Source organism: Lonchura striata, chromosome 4A, assembly GCF_050655825.1.
Source record: "Lonchura striata isolate lonStrDom1 chromosome 4A, ASM5065582v1, whole genome shotgun sequence".
NCBI lineage: Eukaryota > Metazoa > Chordata > Aves > Passeriformes > Estrildidae > Lonchura > Lonchura striata.
In genome coordinates, this window is record NC_140742.1 from 17,366,213 (window position 1) to 17,387,644 (window position 21,432).

The 21,432-nt window shown below is 39.6% G+C and overlaps 1 protein-coding gene across 9 annotated transcripts in view; it reads right to left on the reverse strand.

The window, feature by feature from the left end:
- The window catches only part of ATRX (ATRX chromatin remodeler), a 66,761-nt gene that overhangs the window by 5,647 nt on the left and 39,682 nt on the right, over positions 1-21,432 (reverse strand). For all 9 annotated transcript variants that reach the window (XM_085571012.1, XM_021525272.4, XM_021525269.4 and 6 more), the window contains 15 exons: positions 21,149-21,258; positions 19,211-19,357; positions 18,832-19,009; positions 13,697-13,834; positions 13,310-13,485; positions 12,286-12,403; positions 11,608-11,738; positions 11,217-11,305; positions 10,885-11,054; positions 9,847-10,000; positions 9,446-9,549; positions 7,807-7,915; positions 6,660-6,837; positions 5,166-5,360; positions 478-627 (listed from right to left, as the gene is read on the reverse strand). In XM_085571012.1, coding sequence (XP_085427138.1) covers positions 478-627; positions 5,166-5,360; positions 6,660-6,837; positions 7,807-7,915; positions 9,446-9,549; positions 9,847-10,000; positions 10,885-11,054; positions 11,217-11,305; positions 11,608-11,738; positions 12,286-12,403; positions 13,310-13,485; positions 13,697-13,834; positions 18,832-19,009; positions 19,211-19,357; positions 21,149-21,258 — 2,147 coding nt within the window. The remainder of the gene's footprint in view (positions 1-477; positions 628-5,165; positions 5,361-6,659; positions 6,838-7,806; positions 7,916-9,445; positions 9,550-9,846; positions 10,001-10,884; positions 11,055-11,216; positions 11,306-11,607; positions 11,739-12,285; positions 12,404-13,309; positions 13,486-13,696; positions 13,835-18,831; positions 19,010-19,210; positions 19,358-21,148; positions 21,259-21,432) is intronic.

Here is a 21,432-nt window from a genome sequence, read left to right on the forward strand (position 1 = left end):
CCATCAACTGTATCTGATACAATACAGGGCACAGGGCAATAAAATAGGAACAGGGTTCCACCTTACAGTAATTTCACTGATTTCTGTTGTATTGTCAAGTATTGGTTTATATGTTACTGTGTGTACTGGCTAAGGAAGGCAACACTGTCACACAGAGCCCCTGACAGGGACACCCTCAAATGGGAGAAGAGGAATTACAAAGAACATCAGCTGAGTTTTATCATAAATTAGAAGAAAAATGCAGGTGTAAAAGTAACTTGTAATTAAAGCAGCAAAGCAAACACACAGAGAGAACCAGCACTGAAGGAACAAAAAGACACAGTAACTCTATTTTTCCTATGTCAAGATTTGCTTTACATATTTATTTCTTGGTCTATAACAAAATTTAATTATCCAAAGACAAACTGAAAAGATAATTAGAACTCTAAACCTGGAAAGGTTATTTTCATAGACATAAACCAGATTAAACAGGTTTACCTTCTTTTCTGCTTCATATTCTGCCCAGGCTGCCTTCCTCTCTTCTTCAGTGAGTTCCTCTTCCTCCTTATGGTCCAGGAGTGAATCATGTTCGTGGTACCCAACTATGTACTCCTTGTTGATCTGGAGCAGCTCTGCCAGGATTGTGTCCTGCTCAGAGGAGGAGATGGAGGAGTCACTCACCAGCTCTGCCCTGTGCTCCCCCTCCCCATTGCACACACAGCAGCTATCAGCAATCCACAGCACAACAACACTTGAAAATCATTTAAAAGTACAATTGTCCTCAGAGGGAGAGCAATGGATTAACAATCTGTTGCAGAGATGACAGTCCAGTCACTTAATAAACCACAGGAATGCACTCAGATTCCACAACAATAAATGCACCTAAAAAGAATGGAATATTCTCAGTGGCTTTTCCTTTGCTTAGGCTGGACAACGGACAGGACCCATCAATACATTGCATTTATTATACAGAAACAGCATCTCTACACCTTTCAAACACTGAGCAGTACTTTGGGTCCAGATCTCCCATTTTTTTAAAGTCAAACCTTTCTGTCTGATGGGCAAGGTGATGCTGCAGAAGACGAAGAGAAAGATCTACAGGACTATGAAAAACTGCTCCTGCTGCACCTCAGGAGCTCCTTTTCTAAGGTCATTATTGAACAGGGTTTTTTACATGACTTGTGTGGCTGATGAGCTTCGTGAATTAAGGAAGCTCCAACACACCTCAGCATTCAGGCTAAAATTCCTACTATGAAAACATCACTGAACCACTCCTGAGAGGAACTACAGTCCATCAGCTACCTGAGTCCCTCCAGCCCCTCCAGGTCCTGCCCTCACTGTGCCAGGGCTTGCACAAGCAGGAATCCAGCCCGTCCCACCCTGGCATTTTATAATCTCAGCTGAACCATGACTGAAAAAAGTACCCACAAAAAAAACAGATTTTTGCAGCCACTCTGGGAACTGAGTGTGGAAGTCCTGACCAGGGGTTCTGTCACAGCAGCTCCACAAAGCTGTTTGTTTCTGTGTGCTTGGGAAGTTAATTACATTAATTACATTAACCAATTATCAATGAGCTTGCTTGTCCCACCCTTCTCCTGTTTGGTGTGAACTGTCCTCACCACCAGCTCCTCCCAGAATATCCCGGGTGGGCTCTGCACCATCACTGCTGGGCACAGGGACCAGAGCAGGGGGGTTTGGGGTCTGGGAGGGAAGCAGGGACACCCCAGGGATGGAGGTAACACAAAGCCCAGAGGAGACTCCTGGAGGGGCAGGAACTGCCCTGGGAGCAGCAGGGCTGCAAACAATATGGAATATAACCCAGCCTACCTCAGCCTGCACAGTCCTCCAAACGTGCCTTACATGACATCCAAGGGGGCTTTGCTTTTCTTTGCCTAAATTTTATTTTGTGTTGACTTTAACGATGGGAGCTTGAAAACAGGGATGCATTTAGTTCAATCTTACAACAACAACAACAAAAAAATCCACCTTACACATAAAAAAACATCAGAATAATTATTTCCTTATGTCTGTTTAGCATGTTGATTAATGATTATCCCCTGGTTTGTAAGCTTTAGGATGAAATCCTGGTGATGAATGAAAATATGAAGAAAGACTGAAAAAGAGGTTTGAATTTTAAAAAAGACATTTGTCTTTTTAAAATCCTGATGGAAATTGAATGCTACTGAGAGATCAGTGTATTAGAAAGGAAATCTTCCATGAAGGAATGCAAGTTATGTTGTAATTCACAGGTTTTTCTCCATCAGCTGAAGATTTAATACTGAAGCTAAAAATAAAAAAATAAAAAAATAAATAAAAAGCCAATTCTTCTAAGCCTGAGATCAAAATTCACGAAGTTGTCCCTGAGTATGGAACCACAGTAAACCACATGTCTTTGTCCTGAGGTAGTATAAAATACTGATATCCGTATCAGTGTGATTTTAATCTGCTTTTCCAATCTGCATTACATGACCTCAACTGAGCCAAGTTTTCATTTCACACCAATAAACAAGTGACTTCAAGTCTAATTCCCTACATGAGGAATGGGGAATGAGCCCAGGGCAGGGCTGCAAGAGCAGGGCCAGTTCTAAGGGACACCCAGTGCCCCAACCCTGCCTTTGTCCAGCTCATGGACTGTACTGAACTATTCTGTAAATTGTAATGTCCTTATTTCTATGCTTAAATACAGCAAAGGTGACCAAGTGATCATTCAGCCTTAAGACACCTCTCTTGGACTGAAATTCCAAAGCAGAACTTTCCAGCTGGGCAGGGATGGGGGATGAATGAAATCAAACAATGGAAGCTAAGAGTAAATAATTCATGTGAACCACATTGGGATTACAAATATTCTGTTAACCCCAAGTATTTGCAGAGCTGAAGACCAGAAGCTGTTTGAGGAGTGAGGGCAGAGCCCTGGAGCTCTGGAGTTGGGGCTGTAGCACCACAGACACTTCTTCCCTGAGAATCTCCATGCCCTGAGGTCTTGTTAGACCACAGAGGGCAGAAAATTACTGCTCCAATTAAAACTGGACATGAAACTTGAATAATCTTCCAGGAAAACAACAGACTGCACATAGTCATTTTGTAGAAAATAAAAGCATTCAATACCTTCTCCCCTCTTAACAGCATTTTTCAAAAAAACTGCTCTTGGACTCAAAGCTGTATGTTGTAAAGCCAAAATTCTCAAGGATCTAGTTTAAAACCAAGCAGGTTTGGTTTCTTCACTTGCTGACTTTTAAAACAATACAGAATGAATTCTCCCATCCCATTTAAAACACAAGAATTAAATATTTGTTTTTTTTCTTTCATCCAGGAAGTTAAGAAGGAGTCAGAAGAACCCCAGCACTCAGCTCTGAATTATTCTTCCTCAACCCACACAAATCCTGGCTCAAGGATTCCTGAAGACCCTTCCCACTCCAATGGGATGCCACTGGAGCCAGGCAGGTTTCTGAGAAGAAAATCAATTATCCCCTCAGGTTTTTCCACATTCATGCTCAGATGAAAAAGACGGAACACATTTCCCCTAATTCCTGATCACATTTCCCTCCAGAAAGGGGCAGCTCTAAAAGGTGAATTTTCAAACCTCCATGTCCCCATGTTCTGAGGACTCTGCTCTCCCCTTGCACTCTTAAAAGCACAGAAAGTGGTATTTTTACCCTGCTCTCATGTTACAGGATCTTAAAGAGAATTCTTATCTCTAAATGCTGTGTAATTACTTGATGTTACAATAAAATGTGCTCCTATCAATACATTTTTTAATCAACCTAAAAATTGCTGTGTGTTGTTAAATTAATTGCTAAGGAGATTAATAACCAAGCTGAATCATGCAGCTTTGCTAAAATCACACTGAAATAAGGAAGAGTTAACTGAGTTCATGGCTGAGGGACCTTGCACAGATGAATTTACTTGATTATTTACAGCCTTTTCAGCCATCCAACAAAAAGGAATTAAATATTTGCACACAGCATGTACTGAGATGCACATCTTCAAAAGGACAAAATACCATCTGCTGAAACCATGAGACAACACAAAAATAATTCCAGTCCCCAGATTTGCTCTATTTACAGGCAGGAAATGGTTAAAAGCTCATATTCCACTTGACTTGCACAAACCTTACACTGATGATGGTATTAATATGGAACTTAATACATAAAACTGAGTGATGGAACAAGTTTTGAGTTTATAAATACATTCATTACTGATTTATCTTCTAATAGAAAACCAGAAACCTTCAAAATATAATTATTGCATTGGATTGATCAATGTTTCAAGTAAACAGATTCAATTGCTTCACAAGTTCTTGAGTTATTTTTACATTTTTTAAAATAAGAAGCAGCATCAGCAAATGGTGATACATTGACTCTGTTTCTGGAGGCACAAATGCACAAAGCATGAAATAACTAAGAATATAAAAAAAGATAAAATTCTATTAATTATATAATATAATGCCCAGACACTGCAGAATGAGCAAACCACATAAATTTAACCAGTTCATGAACTACTGGCCACTCCCTGATGTGTTCCAAATGGCAAGATGCAGAGAATTCCACAGCAACTAAAGGATGAATTAATCTTTAGCAGTCCACAAACACAAAAATTATAAATAAAACATAAACCCACAGCCTAATCTTAAATATAAACTGACTTGGAGAAAAAGAATAAAATAATGGAACCAGTTATTCTTTCCCCTGAAGTTTATTGTTACCTAAGTGCAACTCTTATCTCTACTAAGGAAGTTAAACTGGGAACTGAAACTCAAAAAGTCCTGGCAAAGGAAAACATGGATTAAGATGACTCTTACCTCCAGTGCCACCTCACAGATGTGTTCTCACAAACTGAGGTTGTGCTGGGTCTCACCAACACCCACTCAGATGCTAGTTTGAACTTTTCACAGTTTCATGCAGTAAAATTTCTATTCATTCAAAATGTGCAAATAGTGTCTTTGTTCTCAGTTAAAAGTTGGGTTTTTTAATGAGTATCTTTCTCTCATTGTGTTAATGACACTGAGGGGGAACTCCTCACCCAGCTCATTACAGTTTGTTGTATTAATTATGGATTTTATTGTGTTTCCTGCTCTTCACCTCCACTCCAAGCGGCCAGCACTGCTCTACGCTAAAAACCTGTAACACATTTAAACAGACACAGGTCATTTTTCCAGCACAGAATTCCTGCTGATGGCCACCACTCACTTTTGGCAGCATGGGGGTGTCCCTCTTCTTCTTCTTCTCGGAGTTGGGGTCGTCCAGCAGGTCTGGCTCGAAGGTGTAGAGCTCGGTGAGCTCGTTCATGGTGAAGTGCCGCTCCACCTGCTGCTGGTCCACCACCCTGAAGGACAGCGACTGCTTCGTCACCTGCCGGTCGTAGATCTTGTCCTCCATGGTTCCCTGAACACACACACAGCCACTGCTCAGCAAAATCATCACCCACAGGTGTAAAAAAGCCAAAATCACCACCCAGCAGTTCTCTCTGCCTTGTTGCTGTCACCGTGTTTCTATCGATTTCAAGCCGTTTGTTGGCTGAGCAATAAAAGGAAAAGCCTGATGGAAGCAGCACAGCAAGAACTGTGCATGGGGCAGATGTCATCCAGCTGTTGACTAGAGGAAGAAAACTGGTCTTTTAGTGGTATTTTTAAGAGATCCGGTTTTGCTTTAATTCCCCAAAGTAGGATTTTGACAAAAAAATGGCAATTTTCACAGCATGTACCTTATTTTGCTGCTTTGAGCAGCCTGTGAAAAGGAAAACAGATACCATATCACTGTGGTGGAGGGAAGAGGGGAAGGGAGGCAGTCAAACCTAATTCACCACAGCTGTGTATAAAAAAATTAGATCTTTGATGAAAAAAAGGAAAATTACTTATTTTTTGAAAAAAAAAGATGCCTGAGAAGGATGAGAACAGCACAGCCTGTTCTGAACAGCATAATTTAAAAAGGGTATCAACAGTTCAAAAGTGCACAGAGAAAACTGCAAAAATAAACTGAAGCCTGAAGAAAAACCCCATTTGTGACAGTAACTTGTCCCAGACAAGGATCTGCTTCAGTTGGGATGGAGAGAGTGACTGGATCGAGGGTTAAGTGCTCCTGGGAAAAGGCTCCAGGCTCCTCTGTCACACCTGAGGAACCAGAGGCTGAAAGAGGCACTTCCTAACAGAAACAACGGCTTCACATAAAGCACAGATCAGTGTCCACATGAGTTATTATCCATCTTAAACATCTGAGTTTTCAAGCCAGGACTAGATGCCTTTTTATAAAAATTCACTTGTATCCATGTGGTTTCATTGCAGTTGGACCATCAGGGTGTGCAGAAGGAGCTGCCCTGAGCAGGGCTAGTCCCTCACAACACCAGCACCATCCTCTGCTGGGACTGCTCCATTCAGAGTTTTTAGTGGTGTGCAAATTAAAAAGGCTCCTGTTCTGAGTCTGGGTCTGGATCTGCTGGAATTCCAGAATTTGGGTCACACAAAGTGTCAGACAAGGGGAAAGGGGAACTTTACAGAAAATAATGTGTCATTTATTTTACCACTCTTTCCTTCATGAGCTGCTCCAGATCAGAGCTGGAATATGACAGGATCAACTTGGGTCACTAGAGACCCCAACAGCAGCCCAAACAGGCACAGCCCCCAGAGTCCCAGCTGCCAAATTTGACTGCAGGATGAAACAGCACAGAAACTGCAGCCAGAAACATACCTGAGCCAAAAACCTGTAGACAAACACAGGCTTGTTCTGCCCAAAGCGATAAACCCTGAAGATGCTCTGGATGTCATAGGAGGGGTTCCAGGAGGCATCAAAGATGATGACTCTGTTAGCAGCCACCAGGTTTATTCCCAGGGAACCTGCTTTAGTGGATATGATAAACAAGCGGCCTCTGGAACAGAGAGGAGTTGCAAAATTTGAGTATTTTGGAAAATAACTGTTGTTCATACACTGAAATAACTCTAAAACGTCATTAAAATAATGTATTAAGCATAAAACAGATGCAGATTTTATAAGACAAACACTTTTAACAAAACATACACTCCCAGAAATACACATCAAGGCCATTTGCAAATTAGCTGTTAACAAAAACTGGAGGGGAAGAAAAAGCTTTGGGGTTTGCATTTTCAAGCTCTAATGAAATTAGTCATATGACATTAAAACATAATTTTAAACAGGCAGATTCCATGCCATTGAAACTCTTTCTTGGCCTGCAAACTTTCAGGTTTTTTAAGATTCAGAAAAATCTCATTCAGGTTCACATTGGAACCAGTTCTTGACAGAGACCTGACAGAATAAACTACTTGAAAGTATTAACACTGGATTAGTTCACTTCTTAATTTAACTTTTTTTCCCCCTGCACATTATATATGACTACACCATGATTACATACTTTTATTTTTTAAACAAATCTAGGAAGGTGAAGCTCCTTAACTTTATTCAGTTTGTACTTCTCTATCTAAATCAGACTTGAAAGTCCCATTTTGGAGGAGCAGTGGAGGGCTGGGAGCCAGTTCTGGAGGCAGCTAAAATAATTAATTTGCTCCTGAGTGGCCCAGGGACTGCAGCCTCCTGGCCACCCCCTTCTGGGTCCTTGTGTCCATTAAGTAATTGCAATTAAAACACTGTCTCTGATTTAAATTGGTTACAGTCTAAAGGACAATGAAAATAGCAAGGGAACACTGCTGAGTACAATGGGAATTCATCTGAAGTCAGGAACACATTCCTGCAGGTCTGTGTGAGTTCTGATCATCATCTGCCTGGTCCTGAGGTCATTAAGCTAATGAAAGTAATAATAATTAGGGAACAAAAGAAAGAAAAAGGAGAAAATAAAGCATATATATCTCAGGAGAGATCTCACCTCACATTAGTTTCATCATTAAACTCCTCAGCCCATTTCTTTCTGGATTGAGCTGTGGTTGAGCCATCCAAACGATAATAGTCAATATTTCTGAACCATTTTCCTTCACCTGTAAATGCAACAGCCAAGTTATGAAAATGCTGATGGTGTAAATAATCAAGACTGGTAACGAATTGGAACCTAAAGACATAAATTTATAATAAAAAAAATAGTTCTGAGGTTAAATTTAAATTTAATTATTTGCAAATGCCCGAGGTTTTTTTTTTGTGGAGTGAAGTCCTCTTCTTTTTCACACTTTTTAGGTGCACTTATAAATTTGCAGAGCTATGCCTTAACTTGGAGCCAAAGTTAATTTCAGAAGTCCCAAAGATGTTGTTGCATCTCAGCTTTAGGTGCTGTAGCACTAATTGCACTTTCCCAATGGATCCAGGTAGGTTCACATTACAGCACCAATGTCAGCCAATCTCCCACACAACCAGCACTGAAAGTCAATGCTGCAAAGGAGATTCCAAAGGTCTAACTCATTTTGGAACTGAGATCCAGCAAAATCTTTGGGTTTAATGACCCTGTGAGTTACAGCAACTTCTTGTGAGATGGGGGGGGGGGGGGAAATAACTACAGCTGATGGAGGATTTTCTTTTCTCAGTAATCTTCCATTTTCTCTGGCCATCAAGGTATTTGTACACAAAATTAATATCCCTGAGCCATCAATCATAAAGAAAGCAATGGTTTTGGGAGCAGCACTGCTCAACTCAATCCATTGTGAGTTCTCTCAGCAAACGTGAACCTTGCTATGATCTAATTTTGCTGGCCAGAACTACCACACATGAAAAACCCCAACCTCTTTAAAATCTCCGAATAAAGGCACAAATCCTGAAAAAGACACCCTGTAATGTCTGAGATGACAAAATTCAGAATAGGAAGCAACAGGCAGGCACAATAAATCTGTGAGAGACAATACTGGAGCTCTCCAGTCATCATCACTGAGCCACTTTTCCCTTATCTCTAAAATACAAACACAAGGAACAGTTGGCGACAGATTGGGAAGGAAAGGCAGACTTGAAGGAGTTCTTCAATCCACATGTCCTGGGAATTAAACTCTGGGTAAGGAGGAACAGCACCTTCAGGAGCTCTGGGAACATCTTAATGAGGCATTCCATGCCATTTAAGCATCACTAGGATAATAATTAATTCAATACTTGCTCCCTATGAAATCCATAAGCCAATCTGCTGCTGTGCATATAAAGCCCAAATTCACATTTTCCATGTTTTACATGCTGGTTTAAAGCAGCCTCATTGCCCTTCACTCTCTCTCTCCCAGAAGTAAGGATCAGGATTTGCCACACACCAGAATTTAACATCATTTTTGTGCAGAATTTAACAAAACTCCTTCTCTCAGAAGTGAACATTTAATCTGCTTAGGCTACAAGAAGCTTGGATGATACAGAATGAAACAGAAAGTCCATAATGGGACAGCAGAGTCCTCCTGCAGGGGAGCCCAACAACCCTGCCAGCCTCAGGGGCAGTCCAGAGCATGCAATATCCTAATGGAAACACTGGTTTCAAACCACCCCAGGGGTACTGAATAGAGACTTGTGAAAGAGTTCTGAGCACTGCAGTTGTTGAAGGAGACACTCACCTTTGTAGATAGAAGGCTGATCTCTCTCAGATTTCTCCCTGTTAGCCAGCTCCAGGAAATCTTCTATCAAATCCAGAGATATTAGGGACTGGCTGAACACTAGACTGAAAAAAGAAACAGGGAAACACAGAATTAATCTTTGGAGTTGTTTCAATTATTGAACCACTTCATTTTTGTTCCCTCCTCCCTCTGATACAACAAACAGAGCAAGACTTCAGTGGAGCACATGCAGGTGTGGTAAGATCCCTGACAAAAATGAGTGTACCATGCTTGCCTGCTTCAGAAAACAGCAGAATGAAGAGTGGATGGATAGGGAGCACTGTCAGACTAATTTATTTTATATAGATATGACTATAATATAATATATTCCTGAAGGCTTTAATGACATGTCCAGAACTTACACTTTGTCTCCCAGCTCCTCTGCCATTCGAAGAATTTCAAAGAGCAGCACCATTTTCCCAGAATGTTCCAACACCTCAGCATCTGCATCAGTGACAAAATCTTTGTACCAGTCTGGAGCTGGGCTACCAGGATTGGAAGAGGATGTAGCTTTGCCTATTAAAAAAAAAAAAGAAAGAAAAAGAAATAAAAATCAAACACGAGAACACAGTCTTCATTTAAATGCTCTGAATGTCTGAACTACAGAATTGTTCCCTCATTATCATATTTAACTGGTATGAAAAGAGTTAAAGAGGCAAAGAAAAAACAGCCTTTGCACTATCAGCAATTACAAGAGTTAAACATTTAAGGGATGCAGAGACAGAAACTCAGCCTGCCTATAATGTAATTCCTTTAACACATTTAATCTCTGTGTGTAAATGTTTTACATACAACACCCTCCACCCTCTACACATTTACAAGATGATGCCATTGGGATGGGGGCAAAAAAAAGATTTCTCACCTGAACTCTCCCAAAAATTTTAAATTACTTAGGGAAAGAGATTAGACACACATGAAATAACAGAATCAGAAAATCATCTCTGTGATACCAGATACAAGACAAAAGTTAGATTATTACAGGAAAAAAAACCCAAAAATTAAGCGTGCAGCTGTAAGAAGTTTGAATAACAACTTTAAAGAGTTCTTGTGTTCCTGCTGCGCTGGATCTGCTTGTTCAGCATCCAATTCAAATTCCAGATACAACATCTTATGACAGATATATTTCCTAATATTTCCATTAATCTTCCAGGTTATATAATTTTGTACTTCTGAATTTAAAAAAATTCACTGTGCAGCTTCCCTGCCTCAAAACCCCTGAGTTCTAAGCTGATGCCCCTTGTTTTTTCAGGATAAATACATAATTAGAAGTAGCAGGAGCTGTAACTGTGAATTAAGGAATTTGCCATTCCTCCACACAGCAGAATTCCTGACAGCCCTCTCAAATTGCCTTTTGCAAAATGAAGCTGCCTCATATTTTCATCACTCTGTTTTATCCTCACCTTCCTCTGACTTTGTTGATGCTGGGTTGTTTGTAAGATCTTCTACATTTCCTTCCCCACCTCCACGTGATCTTGAATTCCACACTTTAATGACTTCAACATCATTATCACTGCCACTTCCACTCGAGCTACACTCTTTTGTCACCTTCTTTCCCTTGGATTTTTTTTTCCTAAAAAGCAACATCATACACCCCATTATTTTTTTTAAATTCCACTGAAAGAAAACATATTCTAACAGACACATAAATTACAAAATAAACATTCACTTTATAGAAATCACTTCAGTTCTATAAGGGAAACAACACCAACAAACTAAAGAAAAGGTCAATTACTTTGCATAATCATCAGAACTTAAGCTCATGGAAGTTTCATCGGAATCTGAAGCTATGAAGTCATCCATGCTGTCTTCATCAAAATAGCCCTCAAAAGAGAAAAAACCAGAAATTATTAACTATGTTCACCTAGAAGCTTTTATTAAACCTTTAGCCATCTGCTTACTCTTCGTTTAAACAATGGTAACCTCTACAAAGGCCTGGCCTTGCAGAATGTTTTAACAATGACAACATACCCAGCAAGAAAAATATGGCAAAACCAGCAGCAGCAAAATGACCCCAAAATGACAGCAACAAAGATTTCCATTAATTTGACGAAACTTTACCTAGAGTTTGGCAGAGCTTATTTGGAAAGTTCTCAAGTGAGAGTATTTTGATATATCTAATTTACCTTATTTTCTTTGCTAATATAGTCCAGCTGCAAACACCAAGGGTGAGTCCAGATTCTGCTCAACATCTGGAAATCCTGGAATAGTTTAGCTCCAGCTTTGCCTCTTCCACCTTCATTGCCACCACCTACACCTGACAATAAAGTTCAGGTTTTAGAGTGAAGTTTGCCACACTCTGCTCCCCTTTCAAGAGTGCACATCTGAGTGATCTTTCCAGCTGCACATCATACTGCAACATCTCTTGTAAAAGGCATCAAATTACTCACTCACAGCCATTTTTTCTCCTAGTTAAAGCTGTCAAAATTAGATTTTCTCCTTTTTCTTGATAATGAGAAACATGATTATATTTTTTACATAAAAGCATATTGCTCCCCAGTACAGGAATGCACACCAATCCTCTTAAAAAGACAGACTTGTCTATTTAGATCTTGTAAAAGCAGCCCAATGTGGAAAACACAAAATAACATCTGCATTTAAGTCTCAATCTAACTAATCTAAGCTACCTTTAATGACCTGTAACACTGCAGTATTCTACTACAAAAAACATCAAAAAACCCCAGCCTATTTTTTTGTTGTCCAAGCACTTTAGTGCATAGGATAATGCTCATAAATTTAATTTTTACCTAGCAACTGTGGCAAAATGCCCCTTATTAAATGTCCTCAGAGCTGCAAGCACATACCTGTCAAATGATCCAGGTAATACTGGTACAGCTTGCACTGGATTGGGGTCATCCTCACCTCGAGCACGTACTCGTATTTGGGGGGCAGGAACTTGGTTAATGCTGTGTAATCCTTCCTCTGCAATTTTACAAACACTGCTTCAGTCACAGAAACATGGCAAGTCCTGAGAGCTTCAGCCCAGGAAATACAATTTCCTCCAGGCCCTGCAGCAGGAACCACCTGGCCCACTCAGGTGCTTCTTAGGCCAAAATCTATGCCCTGCTAAGCCCATGCCCAGTTCCAAGTCCTTGCAAAGTTCACTGCAACTCCAGGAGCTGCTCTGGGAATTACTTTTTGGTTTTTTTTTTAAGAATACTAAAAGCAGATTTTACTTCTGTTTTGGGCGTTTTTGGCTCTGACACTACTCTGTCTCCACACTCACCCAATGACCACAAGAGAGAGCTGCTCTCTGTGGACAGGATCTGTTCTGCACAGGGCTGGGAGAAAATCCAAAGCCTGTTTTATCTAAGGTCTATAAAGTAATAAGTTCTTCACCCTTTTTAACCTGAATAATTTTTGTTCTCTCTTGTTTTCCATTGTTCTGATTCTTGCAGATGAGAAAAAAATACATATTCTATGTATTTTTGTTACAGTCTATGTAACTATGGACCAGCAACTTTCTGTGCAGACTTTAAGGCAGTTCTTAAATGTGCATATGGAATTAAAATGGAGTATTTCAGAACAACTAATGTCCTACTCTACCAAAAAATGTTCTTGTCTCCCAGCAAGACGTAGCTGTATCCTCACCTCAAATACTTGTATTTTAGAATATACTGACATTTGGAGAAAAACTATGAAGTTATTCTAGTCACAAATAATGCAGGGTTCTAACAATCAGTGAAAATATTTAAGTTAAAAGGTTTATGGAGCTCTTGAATCATAAGTTTACCAGCCTTTGGGTGATTTCATCAGAGTGAGACAAAAGAATTCCTCTCCTTCCCTGCAGTGAATTGAAGTGATGAGTTAGGGACAAACTGTTCTCACCTGAACACAGCCAGCCAACATCTCATAGAGGATGTGAGCACGTTTCTTCATCACTCTGACATCCACAGGAGTGGAGTCTGCACACTGCCCGTTCTGGATGGGATTGATGAATCGGTTCCGGAACTCCTTAATTGAGCCAAGCAAATTCTCCTTAATGAAGTTAACCATGCAGTGATCTAGGAGAAACAGATCACACTTGAGTGGTTCCAAGTAGAAAGCACAGTACTGGGATTAATGCAAACAGAAAATAAATGTGCCACATCTAAATACAGAGAAATTTAGCATGAAGTTGTACTGTTCAAGTCCTTTTCTTCCAATCAAACTAAATATATCTTCTATGGCTGACAGGCAAAAGTGTACTGAAGGAAATAAAAGACAACTACTCACATTCTATAAGATTATTCTGCAGTGGTGTTCCTGTCAGAATTATTCTTCTCCTAGATTTAATAGAATTCATTGCCTTGGAGACAGCAGATGCTTCATTTTTCAATATGTGTCCTTCATCACACACCACAAAGTCAGGACCTGGAAAGAAACAATATTAAATCTCTCCACAATCTTTCATTGCCACAAAGAACCTGACAGCCTAAAGTATCCAAAATTTGTTCTACCACTGTAATTTGGGTTTTTAAAAATTTTTTTTGTGTGTTTTAGGTGAGATTTTTTAGCACTGGTTGGGTTCTCACTCAGCCTTTGCACAAGCCACTCTGGTAAAATCAAAGCTGCTGCTTCTAAAGTCTTCATGGCAAGGATTAAACTCCGTTTTGCAGCATATTCCTGTTAAAATGGTCTATTCCTGCTGCTGGTTGTGCATGGCTGCACCTCCATCCATCCTGTCAAAACTCAGTAAAACTTCCTTCTCTGGCTTTAGGCTGCCATCTACTGACACTTGGGCAGTCCCAAAACACCTAAAAACCAGGTAACCTGAAATTTTTTATTAAGGCAAGAATAACACTAGGGGGACAGAGTGCAATCAGAAGTCTTAGATAATATAAAACACAACCAGATTTGATCTCAATTACAGACAAGTGAATTGCCACCTTGCAGCTGAAAGTCACCTCAGGAATGTCCTCAGCTTTCTTCCAGGAGATAAAGTATCAGTCTGGTTTAAGTGAGCTGCACAAGGAATGTCAAAAGCACACCACATTCTCACAGTATGCAAAGCAACTCTAATAATAAGATAAATAATACCCAACTTGGCAGAACAGACTTACTCTTAATTGTTTTCAGACTTAGCACAATTTCTGGAATTTCTTTCCTTGAAAATTAAGTAAAAGATATTCTAGGATCCAAGAAGTAACTCAGAATAAATGTTTTACCAGCTCTAAACCCGACCTCAGTTCCAGCACTCTCAACACTGAAAGCAACTCATGACAATTTGCTGCACCTTGGATAAAAGCCACCAGTTGGGTTCAGCAATTCAGCACTAAAAGGGCCAATATTTGAGGAGCAAAGGAAAATTTGTCAGCGAGGACAGTTTAATCTTTTATAATTTACTAAGAATATTTTGTCTAAGCTAAATTCAAACTGCCTTCTAAAGAATAAAATTAATTCTAGGGCAGTGATCAACAGCAGAGAATTGATTACACCTCTGACTACACACACACACCAGTGCCAGTCACATTAATCATGCCATTTTAAGGTGATTTTAAAGTGTTTTGAATCTTACATGTGAAGAGAAAGGAATCAAGAAGATATTTCTTTCCAAGCAAAAAACCCAAACAAAACAAACCCCAAACTTTTAAAACAAGTCTGGAAGACAATTCTGAAAATCCACACATGAATTCCAAATGCACTTAGGCTTGTCCAAGCCAATGTAGTACTGAATTTCCCACCTGCCACAGAAACATTTCCCCATATTATTTCATGACTTTTGTACCTTCCCAGTTTTGACAGAATGAAAACCACTGAGTGGCTACACACAAAGCCTTCTTTTAATTTTAAGTAACTATGTCTAGCAGTGACAGATCCTTTCTCTAGTCTTCATTTCATTAACTACTGTGATTCATTCACATGAAGTTAAAGAAATTAAGTTAAAAAACCACCTCAAAACCTGCTGTTTAGAGTAAGTGAATGACACTAAAAATAAGAAAAAAACCTTATCTCAGTACAATTATTCATGGTTTGTTTGGCAGAAATGCAGCACTGATATCTTGAACTAACATCTTGGCTACAGTTCAGCAGCAGGGATTTTCATCCATTTGTGGGGTTTTTCCCTTGTTCTTTCAAAACACAAATGCAAATCATTATGGACAGAACATTCCTCAAAATATGATAAAGGAATGTAAAGCTGAAAGGGACCTCAGGGGATGATTTAGATCATCTTCTCCATCTTAGATTAGGGTTATGAGAAAGGGACAGACCTGACAGAAGTGGGACACTCCACAGCCTCTCTTGCTAAAACACTGTGCAATTTGCTACAAATCTGAATAAATTCTGCCCTTTCCTTTCTCCTAATCACGTCAAAACCAACTGACAACATTCCTTTCATTAACCAGCTCTTAAACGGTGGAAAATTTGCCAGTTTGTCTTTTTTCTAGGATAAAAAGTCCTACTCATGCAATCTTTCCTCTAAGTCTTCATCTTCTCATCCTTCTTACTGTACTTGCACATGTTAATATATTGAAATACATAAAAGATAGATAGATACAGATATATACACACAGTTCTGTTCCTCTGAAGTCTACAAGAACTTCATACAACTGCCAATTAAAGAGTAGTCTCCAAGTTAAACAGCACCAGAATTTTTGTTGGTAGCAACAAGTTAAAAAAAAAAAAGTGATTGAAGTTCTTCAAGCAGAGCACAGTAGTGATCAAAAACCAACAGCCCTTCAGCAGTGGCACAAGGCAGCCTGGAAACCCTGCATGTGTATAAAATCCTGCCATTCTTCCACATAGCTGAGCTGGTTAATTAATGAAATCACTCCTCCACCCATAAACTTTGGCTAAACTTTCCCCCTCTGCTCCCCCTCACAGTGCAACACAAGCTTCTCCTATGTGGTATCTCACCCCAGCAGTATTCACCAGACACATCTCATTAAATTAGCACTCAAATCCCAAATCTGCAGCTTTTTGAATGGGAAGTGCTCCCAGAGGCCAAGGTTTCCCTATTTCCAGTCCCAGCAGAAGCCAGCATGTGGTTTTCTCTTGCACTGGAATCTGCAACTGTCCATGCTGACCCACCAAGAGAGCAAGAAACAAATGAGAATCGTGTAGTGCTCATGTGCCAATCCAAATGGCTCCAAAAATTAATGGGCAAAAAGACACAAACACTTCTGTCTTTCTGCAATTAGTTAAAATAGAGAAAGGGATGAGGCAACATGAAATGCCCTCATGTTGTACCAGGAGAGGTTCAGGCTGGATATTAGGAAGAATTTCTTCACTGAAAGAGTAGTTAAGCATAGAAGGAACTGCCCAGGAAGGTGGTGGAGTCATCACCCATGAAGTGTTCAAAAAATGAGTAGACATGGAAGATCATGGCACAGTTTAGTGGGCATGGTGAGTCTGCGCTCCACCTTGGAGGTCTTTTCCAACCTTAAAGTTTCCATGATTCTACAAAAATAATTAAGGAGTTATTTCAAGGTTGACTTTCCCAGCAGCCTGACTGCACTCTATCAACCAGTCCTAGAAGGGAACAGAACAGGAGACTCCATGCCCACATGGAATTTTCAAAATCTGTGAGGGTCAATGTGCTGCAGCTTCCACACTCAATTAAAACTACACAAAGCCATGACCTAAGCCCAAACACTGCTCTGCCCAGTGTCTGAAGAGCTCTGGAAGGAGAACAGGAACACAGCAAGATGTAAAACCATGGGATGGGACAGGGAATGTTACACCAGTCATTGTCTCCTCCTAACATCCCAGTCTCCAGTAGTTTTGGGGTTTGTCCTAGGTTATAAGACAGGTTACACAAACACAAATCCATGAAGGGACAATGTTGCTGTAAAGACACATGGTAACAACCCTTATGTTTGTCCTCCCTTACATTTTGCACCAGGAAAATACCCCCCAAAAATAATTATTGTATAACATTTTACTTCATCACCAGTACCAGAACAAGATCCACTAAACACAGAATTACTGTCCTGTCACCACTACTTTGAGACAGCAATTCACACATTTCCTCCCTTTAGCTTTCACTTCCTTGACAATATCCCAATAAATGCAATATCCTGAGAAAATCAGATACAGAATAGCACTGACAGAATAGGGTTCTCCCTCTTTTTTGGTTTGCTATTGGTTTTTTTGTGGTTTTTTTGTTCTTACTAACTACAGCATAGGTAGAACGAGTCAAAAAACCCATTGGCAAGAAGTGCATTTCGTTCACTGCTTAAATGATGTGTGTGGAATCAACACATTATACATCAACAAAAATAGTTAAAATAGTTCAAAAGCTGCTGTACTGGAGCTTCCCTGACTCCACAGCTATTGTATGACTTAGTCAAGCTGGCAGAAAATTAATTAATGTTTTAGCTGCTCCAACAGCATTTCTGCAGAGCTGGAGATGCCAATTCCACTTGGCCAATGCCAAAAATCATTAAGTTATTTCCCCCCTTAGAATAAACTCTTTTGTCTGTTAGAACAGAATTCACAGCCCTACTTTAGTAGGAAACTTCACAAAATCAAGCTCAACAAGTACAATTACCAATCAGAAAAAGGAAACAAAAAAGAAAATAATTTACACACTGTCAATGTGAAGTCTAGTCAGATAATTAAAATCCAAGAAATCCCAGCTCCACTTATTCTGCCTTCCATACTTGCATTCTCAAGGAGAAATACCAACAGTACAGCAAAGTTGTAAAAACTCTTAAAACCAGTTTTTAAGACATTCTGTATAGCCCTATATTATTTTTAGGTATCAGATGCCAATTCAGAATTTCTAAGGAAATTTTGCTGTTTTGGTGAACCTTCCTAATGCTAAAATTTTTAGTCCTTTGGGGACCACCTGAGAAATCAGTTAAATCAACTTGGAATATTTTCAAGTGCTTCCATACATGTTGACATAAGTTTGCTAAGCCCAGCTCAGCTCAAACCAGACATCTGTTTCTCAAGGCTGAAAAAATAATTAACTTCTTTATCTGCATTCCCTTAATTAGCACTTCATTAACACTTTTTTTTTGTGAGGTACATTGTCTACTATTTTCATGTGTAGTTGCCCCCTTAGTGGTAGATTTCCATCAAGGACAAAACAGCTTGTGGTTGTAACAGATTGACAGATTTAAACAGCCTTGGGTCCCCAACAAAAACCTCAAATTACTTTCTAAAGGAAGCAAAGGCAGCAAATAAAAATACTTAATAGGAAAAGTTTCTAGAATATATTTCTTGTATTTGATTTTATAGAAAGGACTGATACAGAAACCTATTTTAAAAAGCAGATGGGGGAGATTCTGAACAAATTTCTGTAACTCAGCAAAAGCCCACAAAGAAGATCTGATTAATCTTATCAACACTATTTATTTTCTTTGCTCATATACATAAACCTGGAAGTCCGAACTATACAAGCTATATACATTTTCACTTACCTGGGTCAACTAAAGCTTTATTAAATATTTCTTTAAGTTTTCTACTCTTCACATTCCTGCCTTGTGCCAGGTTTCTATACATCTCGTAGCCAATGATCATCACACCTCCCTCATCCTGCCAGTGCTGCAGCATGTAGCTCCTCTCCTGAGGCCTTTTCACAGTTGCCAGCTCATAGACCTGCCAAAGGGGAAAAAAACCCTTTAATTCCTCTTAAAATATTCAATAGTGGTCTAATTTTTAATACTTCTGATGTATTAATGCAAGTAAATTTTTCACACAGTTAAAACACATTTCTTAGCCTTTATTTTAAGTGCTGGTGCTTCCCGATTTTGGAAATCATCCAGTTATTTAATGAAGAACTCTTTTTAAGCCTCTTACCTCTAGTTTCTCCTCATCTTCTAAACCTTCTTGCCATTTTTCAAACTCATTCAGCCAGTTCAAGGCAGTGTTGAGTGGACACACGACCAGACCTGTCCGAAAATCCAGCTTGTCACACAGCAAGACTGTGTGGAGAAAACTTACTACCTGCAAGAGAAAAAACAAGCAGAACACCAAATAAGCACCAGGAAACAAAAGATAAATGTTATCCATTCAATTATATAATTAAATTACCAACAACAGTCTTGTTTAAATGTATTTTTGGTTAAACAAATAGAATTTTTTGTTAAATTTTCATACAGGTGTATTTGGAGTTCATGCACTCTTTACTTTGTGTTCCATGGCTGCACACATCCTTCACATACTGAGATACTTTTGAATTGCTGAATGAATTCATAGAGAATTCTGCCTTTACATTTCACCAATCTATTTCATAAATTATACACTTCCATCAGGTAGTTTTTAAGTTTTCTCTCAACATTCATCCCAAACATAAAATAAATTTACAGTCAAGTTTCTTAAAAGTGAACTTCAGTCTTAAAGCAGTTTCTCACACTTTTTTCAAGGCATCTCAAGGGAAATTCTCTCAGCAGAGCTCTGCAGCCTGGCTGCATGCTGAGGATGACAACACCTCCTTGAGGCTGGGAAAAACCCAAAACCTTGTGGTGTCACTCAGTGCCTCTGCTGGGCTGCCTGTTTTGAGCAGCAGCAAAAGGACTGGAGGAGAGTCAGTGATCCCATGGCAGCTCTAGCCCTCCCACTGGACTTTGGATGTCCAACAGCTTTCTGCATCAAATCTTGGCATCTGGCAATTCTGATTTAATAGAGGGATTTTAAATTCCATGACTGTGCTTGGAACACTGGGCAGCAAAGTGCTTTTAAAACAAAAGGATTTACTGGTGCTTCTGTGTAAGACAAAACTACCCAGCAAGTCTCATGACCACAGTCCTCTGTCCTGGCCAGCAAGTCCCCAGTTCCCTGATTTCCCTGATCTCTACTGCAGTTGGCAAAATCTGCTAGAACTCATGGCTGGTTCAGCTCCTTTAAGAGCTAAACAACAATCACAGAGCACAGCAGTGACTGGCAAATGGACACATATGGAAAAAACAACCACCTCAGCTTCATAAACCTGCCTTCAAAATCACTTATATTGATATATGTTTCTAACTATGGCTTTCTTTGATTATCAAGAAGTTACAGCCAAAATTACTGTCATTAACACATCTGGATCATAAAAATAGCTTCTGCTGTAAGTATTTCATCAGACTACATGGTGTGTAAAGTGTAGGTGGAAAAAGTCCTCTACACAACAGTTCTGCAAAGCATTGCACACCTCCACTAAAAGGTGTGATTAACTCCTCAAGAACCACACCAGCTAAGCTAGACCAAGTCTGTAAAATCACACCTTACAAAGGTGATTTTTGAAATGTTCTGAAGAATTGCAGACTGTCAAAATACTGTGTCTGTCACCCCAATTTCCCTAAACAAAGCACATTTTTAGATATGCTGGAGCTGGAGATAAAATCCTGCTGTGCACCAGCCCCAACCACAGCTGCAGCCTGGGTTTGCCTGGACTGGTCATACTGTGAGTGACCTCAGTTCTCTGATCATCCTCAGCTCTGTGCCACTCAAAAAATCCCCACAAACCCACCAGCACCTGACTCTACACACAAGGTCTGGCATTAAAAATAAAAACAAACCAAATCTGATAAACTTGTACTTCAGCAACAGCAAATTAATTTTAAAACAGTCAAGCAAATAAATCATTTAAGGGAAAAAAAATTAATTAGGAGGACAGAAAAAACACAATCTGCTTAAGATTATTCCACAGTCTTAGAAACAGGTTCCTGGAGCCCCTCTCCTGCCAACTGTATTTATTTTCTTGTTCTGAGTTGCAAGAGAACTACACAGCACTCGGAAATGAATTTTGTTTCTTACCTGTAATGTTTTCCCCAGGCCCATACAGTGAGCAAGAATGCAGCCAGAGCCAGGAGATGTCTTGGTTTTTTTTACAGATTCACAACAGCAATCCCACATGAACTGAACACCTGAAGAAAAGTATTGAAAGTTTTCTGATTAAACATTCATTTTATTAAAGTTCACCCAATAAGAGACAGCTGTGATCCCTGAGATCATGATAAATCTTAGGAAAGCAGCTGTCAGGATAATTATTGATTCATTTCTGTCCAGTGGGTTGCATGTGGGATGATCTCTGTCTTAAC